The sequence below is a fragment of the Nerophis ophidion genome, linkage group LG10 (assembly GCF_033978795.1).
Source record: "Nerophis ophidion isolate RoL-2023_Sa linkage group LG10, RoL_Noph_v1.0, whole genome shotgun sequence".
NCBI lineage: Eukaryota > Metazoa > Chordata > Actinopteri > Syngnathiformes > Syngnathidae > Nerophis > Nerophis ophidion.
This window is the reverse complement of record NC_084620.1, coordinates 5,360,086-5,370,190: the sequence shown is the minus strand read 5'-3', so window position 1 is coordinate 5,370,190 and position 10,105 is coordinate 5,360,086. Positions and strand designations below refer to the sequence as shown.

The 10,105-nt window shown below is 42.9% G+C and overlaps 1 protein-coding gene across 1 annotated transcript; it reads left to right on the top strand.

The window, feature by feature from the left end:
• The first annotated feature begins 230 nt into the window (after positions 1–230).
• Positions 231–8,778, top strand: mcat (malonyl CoA:ACP acyltransferase (mitochondrial)). Its single transcript, XM_061912155.1, has 5 exons — positions 231–1,053; positions 6,160–6,247; positions 6,320–6,537; positions 6,607–6,744; positions 8,448–8,778. The coding sequence occupies exons 1-5, from the start codon at positions 397–399 to the stop codon at positions 8,727–8,729; spliced, it is 1,383 nt and encodes a 460-aa protein (XP_061768139.1). The 5' UTR covers positions 231–396; the 3' UTR covers positions 8,730–8,778.
• Positions 8,779–10,105: the final 1,327 nt, after the last annotated feature.

Below are 10,105 nucleotides of genomic sequence, written 5' to 3'. Positions count from 1 at the left end.
CGTTAAATTGCATTGCATTAAATGGGAAAGTGGCCCCCACCAAGATGGCCGTCACGTAGGCACGTCAGGCACAGGAGTAAACATGGAAGTAACCGAAAGTAATATTTTTTTTGTATAACTAAATCAAACATATACATCTCATATAGTTATTGAATATGTTTATTTATATTTATTTCGAAAGATACGAAAAAGTCAAATCTGTGAATCAAAAATATACACCGGAAGTACATATCCAATCCCGGAAGTAGCTATCTAGTTGACAAATTTAAACATGGTAGCGTCCGTAATGTCACGCCGGTAGAATATTTGTGTCTTTTTCGAGCAAAGTATAGTTTTTATGAATTAATTGTAACGTTTTTGCATTAGAAGTATCTTTGGGTGACTTTTTATATATAAATGTTGGCGTCACTGGTTTTCAACGTGACGAAGGTCAGACAACTTTTCTCTCGGTGCAGGACGCTGTCCACCGACACGCCGATACCAGGGAATGGCTCTCACGGTGCCCCCACCGACACGCCGATACCAGGGAATTGCTCTCACGGTGCCCCCACCGACACACCGATACCAGGGAATGGAACTGACGGTATTGACACTGATACACCGATACCAGGGAATGGCTCTCACGGTGCCCCCACCGACACGCCGATACCAGTGAATGGCTCTCACGGTGCCCCCACCGACACACCGATACCAGGGAATGGAACTGACGGTATCGACACTGATACACCGATACCAGGGAATGGCTCTGACGGTGCCCCCTCCGACACACCCGTCCAGCCTGAGCCCAAGAGACCCTGGAAGGACCCCATCAGCTGCTCCGTGTTCCTCTTCCCGGGGCAGGGCAGCCAGTTTGTGGGCATGGGACGCGGACTGTTGAGGTACCCCAATGTTGGAGAAATGTTCAAGGTGGCCCAGAAAATCCTCGGCTACGATCTTCTGTCCCTCTGCCTAGAGGGACCCAAGGAGGAACTGATGAAGACGGTTCACTGTCAGCCGGCTGTGTTTGTCACGTCCCTGGCTGCCGTGGAGAGGCTAAACCAGGAAAACCCCAAAGTAAGGCAGTTTAGCGTTCATGTCTGCAGTGCATACATATTTTAAATATGAATCATGAGTTCCAGGCGGATAGTCGAACCTCGGATTCAGGAGGAACAGTGTGGTTTTCGTGGAACTGTGGACCAGCTCTATACAGTGGGGCAAAAAAGTATTTAGTCAGCCACCGATTGTGCAAGTTCTCCCACTTAAAATGATGACAGAGGTCTGTAATTTTCATCATAGGTACACTTCAACTGTGAGAGACAGAATGTGAAAAAAAAAAAATCCAGGAATTCACATTGTTGGAATTTAAAAAAATATATTTGTAAATTAAGGTGGAAAATAAATATTTGGTGAACCATTCAAAGCTCTCACTGATGGAAGGAGGTTTTGGCTCAAAATCTCACGATACATGGCCCCATTCATTCTTTCCTTAACACGGATCAGTCGTCCTGTCCCTTTAGCAGAAAAACAGCCCCAAAGCATGATGTTTCCACCCCCATGCTTCACAGTAGGTGTGGTGTTCTTGGGATGCAACTCAGTATTCTTCTTCCTCCAAACACGACGAGTTGAGTTTATACCAAAATGGATACATGGATGATACAGCAGAGGATTGGGAGAATGTCATGTGGTCAGATGAAACCAAAATAGAATTTTTTGGTATAAACTCAACTTGTCGTGTTTGGAGGAAGAAGAATACTAAGTTGCATCCCAAGAACACCACACCTACTGTGAAGCATGGGGGTGGAAACATCATGCTTTGGGGCTGTTTTTCTGCTAAGGGGACAGGACGATTGATCCGTGTCAAGGAAACAATCAATGGGGCCATGTATCGTGAGATTTTGAGCCAAAACCTCCTTCCATCAGTGAGAGCTTTGAATGGTTGACCAAATACTTATTTTCCACCATAATTTACAAATAAATTATTTAAAATTACTACAATTGGCAGAGGGGTTAGTGCAGGGGTGTCAAACGTACGACCCGCGGGCCGGATCAGGCCCCCGAACAGGTTTTTTCCGGCCCGCCGGATGAGTTTGCTAAGTATAAGAATGAGCCAGAAATTTTAAATGAAAAAAACAGTTCTAAATGTGTCCACTAGATGTCACAATAGCAATTATTTGTATCTTTGTAGATTATGCTACAAAATAAACCACAATATGTTCGTGCACCAGTCGAGGAAAATGAGCAAACTACATAAATAAAGATTGAAAATTAAAACCAATGAGTTGACTGATGAACATTATCACGTAATCTGTTCAGAAAGTATAAATAATGACAAATAAAGACAGAATACTATTAACTGGAACATGTAAGTGTAAAAAAAACATAATTTGTACATTTTCAGATTGTGCTTGTTCTATTTTTAAAAAAGAAAACAATCTGTTGTCATCTTTATTTTTAGGTTATCGTGCCGTGATTTTACCACTCCGGCCCACTTACGAGTAGATTTTTCTCCACGTGGCCCCCGATCTAAAATTAGTTTGACACCCCAGGGTTAGTGCGTCTGCCTCACAATACGAAGGTCCTGAGTAGTCCTGGGTTCAATCCCGGGCCCGGATCTTTCTGTGTGGAGTTTGCATGTTCTCCCCGTGACTGCGTGGGTTCCCTGCAGGTACTCCGGCTTCCTCCCACTTCCAAAGACATGCACCTGGGGATAGGTTGATTGGCAACACTAAATTGGCCCTAGTGTGTGAATGTGAGTGTGAATGTTGTCTGTCTATCTGTGTTGGCCCTGTGATGAGGTGGCGACTAGTCCAGGGTGCACCCCGCCTTCCACCAGATTGTAGCTGAGATAGGCACCAGCGCCCCCCGCGACCCCAAAGGGAATAAGCGGTAGGAAATGGATGGATGGATGGAGTTCCAGCCTTGACAAAAGTCCAAATGGAGTGAAGGTTTGCACACTTTAACACAGGAGGGGTCAAACTCATTTTAGATCGGGGGCCACATGGAGGAAAACTCCCAAGTGGGCCGGACTGGTAAAATCCTGGCATGATAACTTAAAAATAAAGACAACTTCAGATTGTTTTCTTTGTTTAAAAACAGAACAAGCACATTCTGAAAATGGACAAATCATAATGTTGTTGGGGTTTTTGGCACGACGTGGCGCTGTTGGGAGAGTGGCCGTGTCATTCAACCTGAGGGTTCCTGGTTCAATCCCTAGCTTCTACCAACCTAGTCACGTCCGTTGTGTCCTTGAACAAGACACTTCACCCTTGCTCCTGGTGGGTCGTGGTTAGCGCCTTTTGCATGGCAGCTCCCGCCATCAGTGGGTGAATGGGTGAGTGGCTTGGGCAAGATGGTAGATTTAAGAACTATCACAACGGCTGCGATGGCGAAAGAAGGCTGCAGCAGAAAAGGGTCCCCAGTTGTCTTAGACTCCATGCCACTGGACCCTTACCCGATTCTGTCAAGGATTGTGTGGTGACTGTCTGTGCACCAGCCTCCCCACGTAAAACAAAGTCACGCACAGGCATCCTCCATAAAGGGATACACCCCTTCCACGAGGATCGTCATACTCATTTGAGTGACTGCCCATGATGATGAATGGGTGAATAGTGTCAAAGCGCTTTGAGTACATTGAAGGTAGAAAAGAGCTATACAAGTATTTACCATTATTTAATAATGTAATAATGTTCATCAGTCAACTCATTGGTGTTAATCTTCAATCCATCAAGATAAAAAATAATAATACCAAAATCAAAATACATCGCCCCCCGCGACCCTAAAAGGGACAAGCGGTAGAAAAATGGATGGATGGATAGAAATTACAGGATGTTATTTATGTAGTTTGCTCATTTTCCTTGACTGGTGCACTAACGTGGTTTATTTTGTTTACATATGTAGCATAATCTACAAAGATATAAATAATTGCTTTTGTGACATCTAGTGTACAGCACGGTGGAAGAGAAGTTAGTGCGTCTGCCTTACAATACGAAGGTTCTGGGTTCGATCCTGCGCTCTGGGTCTTTCTGTGTGGAGTTTGCGTGTTCTCTCCGTGACTGCGTGGGTTCCCTCCGGGTACTCCGGCTTCCTCCCACTTCCAAAGACATGCACCTGGGGATAGGTTGATTGGCAACACTAAATTGGCCCTGGTGTGTGAATGTGAGTTTGAATGTTGTCTGTCTATCTGTGTGGACCCTGTGATGAGGTGGCGACCTGTCCAGGTCCAGGGTGTACGCCGCATTCCGCCCGAATGCAGCTGAGATTGACTCCAGCATCCCTCGCGACCCCGAACGTGACAAGGGGTATAAAATGGATGAATGGATGGACGGGACCCAGGATGGACCGCTCATCCAGAGTCGGGACCCTGGATGGACCGCTCGTCTGTGTATCGGTTGGGCACATCTCTGCGCTGCCGATACGCTTCCGCTTGGGATGGTTTCCTGCTGGCTCCACTTTGGACAGGACTCTCGTTACTATATTGGATACACTTTGGACTGGACTCCCACCGTTATGTTAGATCCACTATGGATTGGACTTTCACAATATCATGTTAGATCTGCGGGCTTCACGGTGGAAGAGGGGTTAGTGCGTCTGCCTCACAATACGAAGGTCCTGAGTAGTCCTGGGTTCAATCCCGGGCTCGGGATCTTTCTGTGTGGAGTTTGCATGTTCTCCTCGTGAATGTGTGGGTTCCCTCCTCCAACTTCCAAAGACATGCACCTGGGGATAGGTTGATTGGCAACACAAAAAAAAAAAAAATGGCCCTAGTGTGTGAATGTGAGTGCGAATGTTGTCTGTCTGTGTTGGCCCTTTGATGAGGTGGTGACTTGTCCAGGGTGTACTCCGCCTTCCGCCCGATTGTAGCTGAGATAGGCACAGCGACCCCATAGGTAATAAGCGGTAGAAATGGATGGATGGATGTTAGACCCGCTCGACATCCATTGCTTTCCGTCCCCTGGGGGAGGGGGGTTGCCCACATATGCGGTCATCTCCAAGGTTTCTTCTCATAGTCATCATTGTCACTGTCACCGACATCCCACTGGGGTGAGTTTTTCCTTGCCCTTATGTGGGCTCTACCGAGGATGTCGTTGTGGTTTGTGCAGCCCTTTGAGACACTTGTGATTTAGGGCTATATAAATAAACATTGATTGATTGATTGATTGACATCTAGTGGTCACATTTAGAAAAGCAGTTTCTTTCATTTAGAAATGTTGGTCATTTTTATACTTGGCAAACTCATCCCGCTAGCCGGATAAAACCTGCTTTAACACAATATAAAGTGCCGTACAGTACTGCATATTAAAAACCTAAAAAGGGACTGATGAATCAACTACCTCTTTATTCAAATGCCAAAACAACAACAACAACAAGCTGCTGTCCTCTGTATGCACTGCTCTACCAACACACGCTATCGTGCCCTCATAATAGAATAGAATAGAATGGACTTTATTGTCATTATATTTGCATATAACGAGATTAAAGACTCCAATTTAAGGTGCGGTAGTGGGAACAAATATGGGGTGAAATAAATAACACAAGAGGTAATAAAGGAAAAAAGTAACAATTGAAATAAACAGACTACTATCCAATAAAAAATAATAAGCAATCCTGTACAATATACAAAACACTATAGAAATACAAAATACTGTACAATATACAGAACAAGACAAGAGTACCGAAGTAATAAATAACAATCAGTGTCGGACGTATTGCACTCGAAAGATAGTATTGCACAGTAGTGTATTAGGGCATTATATTGTATCGGGGTGAATTATTATTATTATAAGTTAGAGTTCAACATGGTGACAGCTTTGGGAAATAAGCTGTCTCTGAGCCTGTTCTGGCTGTGATGCACCTGTAGCGCCTGCCTGATGGTAGCAAGTCGAACAGGTGGAAGCCAGGGTGTGTGCTGTCCTTGGTAATGTTTTTTTGCTCTGTTGAGGCAACGGGAGTTGTGTATATCGTTCAGGGAGGGCAGGGGACAGCCGATGATTTTTTGTGCAGACTTTATGACCCCCTGAATCGCCTGTTTGTCTGCTTCAGTGCAGCTGGCGTACCACACTGTTATGCAGTACATCAGCAGGCTCTCAACATAAATGATCAGAAATCACAAAAAAACTTAACTTTACCAATCCTATTGCTACAATAACATTATTAATGATGTTGCTGTTTTCATGATTTCAGGCCATTGAGACGTGTGTTGCAGCCGCTGGTTTCAGTGTGGGAGAGTTTACCGCGTTGGTCTTCTCCGGGGCTCTGACCTTTGCAGAAGGTAAATGAAGAGGACAATTTCCCATGTTCCCTGAACGTTCCATATTTATCCCTTGTTTGGTTGTGTTTGCAGCGCTCTATGCAGTGAAAGTGCGCGCGGAGGCCATGCAGAGAGCGTCGGAGCTGGTCCCCAGTGGGATGCTGTCAGTGATGGGCAAACCTCAGGCGCAGTATAAACTAGCCTGCCTGCAGGCGAGGGAGCACTGTAAGACTTTAGGCTTGGCGGAGCCTGTCTGTTCCGTGGCTAACTATCTCTTCCCCGACGGCAGGGTCATCGCCGGGCACAAGGAGGTGGGAGCATCTTCACTGAATACTTTGAAATGCATTTTTGGACTAAAAGCTGCTTGTGCTTTCTGTCAGGCACTGGGTTTCCTGCAACAGAACTCCAGTCGTCTTCATTTTGCGAGGACAAAAATGCTGCCGGTGAGCGGGGCGTTCCACACTGACCTCATGGCGTCGGCCGCTGAACCCCTCAAAGATGTTCTCAGACAGCTGGAGGTGAGCTGACGAGGAGTAAAACCACTTGTAATGATGCGCTTTACCAGCACAGGGCGCCATTTCTGCTTGAATGGTTTGATAGTTTTCCCATTTGAATTTCGAATGAGAAACCTTTTCTTTAATTGGCCAAAACCAATTTTACTATGAATTATTATTTGTACATATTGTTCGTATTTTTGCTTATTATTTATACATTAATATTTATTTACCTTTTTGGCTAGATTACATTATCTTTTTTAAATTTTGATCCTTAAAAACATAATAAGACTATATTTGCTCCATACTATTGATAATTTTCGTTTTCATGTTTTTCTTGGCATTTCCTCTGCAGAATATTTTCTTTAAGTAAAATGTTGCAGTTTCTTTTACATCATTCATATTTTTGCATGTTATTTTTTTCATATCAATCATCAATCAATGTTTACTTATATAGCCCTAAATCACTACCTCGGTAGGCCCACATAAGGGCAAGGAAAACTCACACCCAGTGGGACATCGGTGACAATAATGTATCATTATTATTTACAGTATTTTACTTTGTGTGTATTTTTTTCTTTCTAAAACCACTAAAATCTTAACAATACTTATTTTTTTTCATTTATTTCCATTACAAAATAATATGATTCAATTCAATTTGCACTATTACAATTTATTTAATTGTCTTTTTTTTTTGGTTCAGTGTTTCTTCTGTAAAAAAACATGAGTTTTTTAAAAGTACATTTCTAAGTATATTGTTGCGGTTTTGTTTATATTATTCATACTTTTGCATGTTATTTTTAACCACCAGAATGCCAACAATATTTTTCGGATTACAAAATCCGATTTAATTTATTTTGCTTGGCTTTTCCTCTGCAATGTTTTGATTTTTTATTTGTAATTTTTCAAATGTTGCAGTTTCTTTTATAATATTTTGTTCTGTATTATTATTGTATTATATTCTGTTCCACTAATCTGAGTCACAATTTACGTGTTATCATTACATACCCTCCATCCATCCATTTTCTACCGCTTATTCCCCTTTGGGGTCGCGGGGGGTGCTGGTGCCTATCTCAGCTACAATTGGGCAGAAGGCCTGTACACCCTGGACAAGTCGCCACCTCATCGCAGGGCCAATACAGATAGACAGACAACATTCACACACTAGGGCCAATTTAGTGTTGCCAATCAACCTATCCCCAGGTGCATGTCTTTGGAAGTGGGAGGAAGCCGGAGTACCTGGAGGGAACCCACGCATTCACAGGGAGGACATGCAAACTCCACACAGAAAGATCCCGAGCCCGGGATTGAACCCGGACTACTCAATACCTATGTATTGTGAGGCAGACGCATTAACCCCTCTGCCACCGTGAAGCCCCATTACATGCCCTTTTCACTAAATTATATTTTATTTATCCATTTTCTCCCTATAATCTGAATCACAGTCTAAATATTGTTATTAGATTTATTACTATTAATTTAAATATGTATTTGTAATATTTCCTATTTTTATTTAAATTGTATTATATAATATTATTTTTATTGATTAGATAATATTATCATTACAATTTATTTGGCTTTTATAGTTCTCAGATCCCCTTCTTAAAACACCAGAAGCTCAACATTGCCTTAAATTTTTAATTAAATACAATTTTATTTGATTTCCTTTTATTTGTCATTTTAGTGATCCAAAAGTTCAGTTTTCTAACTCAGGCCTTTACCTGCAGGTGCGACGTCCGGAGATCAACGTGTACTCCAACGTGGACGGCAAACGCTACATGAGCGGCGGGCACGTGCGGCGGCAGCTGGTCAAGCAGCTGGTGTCGCCCGTCAAGTGGGAGCAGTCGCTGCATGAGATTTTTGAGCGTGGGCAGGGTCAAAATTTCCCGCACACCTTCGAGGTGGGACCCGGGCGGCAGCTGGGCGCCACGCTGCTCAAGTGCAACCGCAAGGCCTTCGGCGCGTACACGCACGTGGATGTCGTCGTGGAAGACGCAGGTCCTGATTGACATTTATTATAATTTTTTTATTGAATAAAGAGACAATTTGAAGTAAGAATTGTTTTTTTTTAAATTCATGGCAAATAAGCAAAGAGAAAGTCCAGCTCCCTTTTAACGTAAGAAAAGACTGCAGGCCAGCAACAGTCAGTTACGGTTAGCACATACAGTGGTGCAAAAAAGTATTTAGTCAGCCACCGATTGTGCAAGTTCTCCCACTTAAAATGATGACAGAGGTCTGTAATTTCCATCATAGGTACACTTCAACTGTGAGAGACAGAATGTGAAAAAAAATCCAGGAATTCACATTGTAGGAATTTAAAAAAAAAATTGGTAAATTATGGTGGAAAATAAGTATTTGGTCAACCATTCTAAGCTCTCACTGATGGAAGGAGGTTTTGACTCAAAATCTCATGATACATGGCCCCATTCATTCTTTACTTAACACAGATCAATCGTCCTGTCCCCTTAGCAGAAAAACAGCCCCAAAGCATGATGTTTCCACCCCCATGCTTCACAGTAGGTTTGGTGTTCTTGGGATGCAACTCAGTATTCTTCTTCCTCCAAACACGACGAGTTGAGTTTATACCAAAAAGTTCTATTTTGGTTTCATCTGACCACATGACATTCTCCCAATCCTCTGCTGTATCATCCATGTATCCATTTTGGTATAAACTCAACTTGTCATGTTTGGAGGAAGAAGAATACTGAGTTACATCCCAAGAACACCAAACCTACTGTGAAGCATGGGGGTGGAAACATCATGCTTTGGGGCTGTTTTTCTGCTAAGGGGACAGGACGATTGATCCGTGTTAAGGAAAGAATGAATGGGGCCATGTATCGTGAGATTTTGAGCCAAAACCTCCTTCCATCAGTGAGAGCTTTGAATGGTTGACCAAATACTTATTTTCCACCATAATTTACAAATCCTACAATGTGAATTCCTGGATTTTTTTTTCACATTCGGTCTCTCACAGTTGAAGTGTACCTATGATGAAAATTACAGACCTCTGTCATCATTTTAAGTGGGAGAACTTGCTCAATCGGTGGCTGACTAAATACTTTTTTTGCCCCACTGTATGATGATGCTGACAGAGGCATCTCAAAGCATCTTTCAACATTCACTCAATTTTAGTTTTTTTTTTTTTTTGTCAGATAAGGTAAAATAGACCACAGAGACGAACTAATAAAACCCTTTTTTCCCCCTCAAAGTGACCAAAGTCCTGCTTATGGCCTGTTGGACTCCCCACGCCAACAAAGACGCACTAGAACCGAAAATGCCGCTGTAAGAAAAGCTCCGTTGGTGCACCAGTGGGACACCTGTAATGGAAAAAAATACCCAAATTTAGAGTGTATAAATGTATAATAGTTCACTGAATCTGTATTGT

Coding starts and splice junctions, on each gene's coding strand:
- mcat (XM_061912155.1), top strand. CDS start 397: ATGTTGGCGTCACTGGTTTTCAACGTGACGAAGGTCAGACAACTTTTC. Junction 1,054..6,159: donor TAAACCAGGAAAACCCCAAA/GTAAGGCAGTTT, acceptor TCATGATTTCAG/GCCATTGAGACGTGTGTTGC. Junction 6,538..6,606: donor TCATCGCCGGGCACAAGGAG/GTGGGAGCATCT, acceptor GCTTTCTGTCAG/GCACTGGGTTTCCTGCAACA.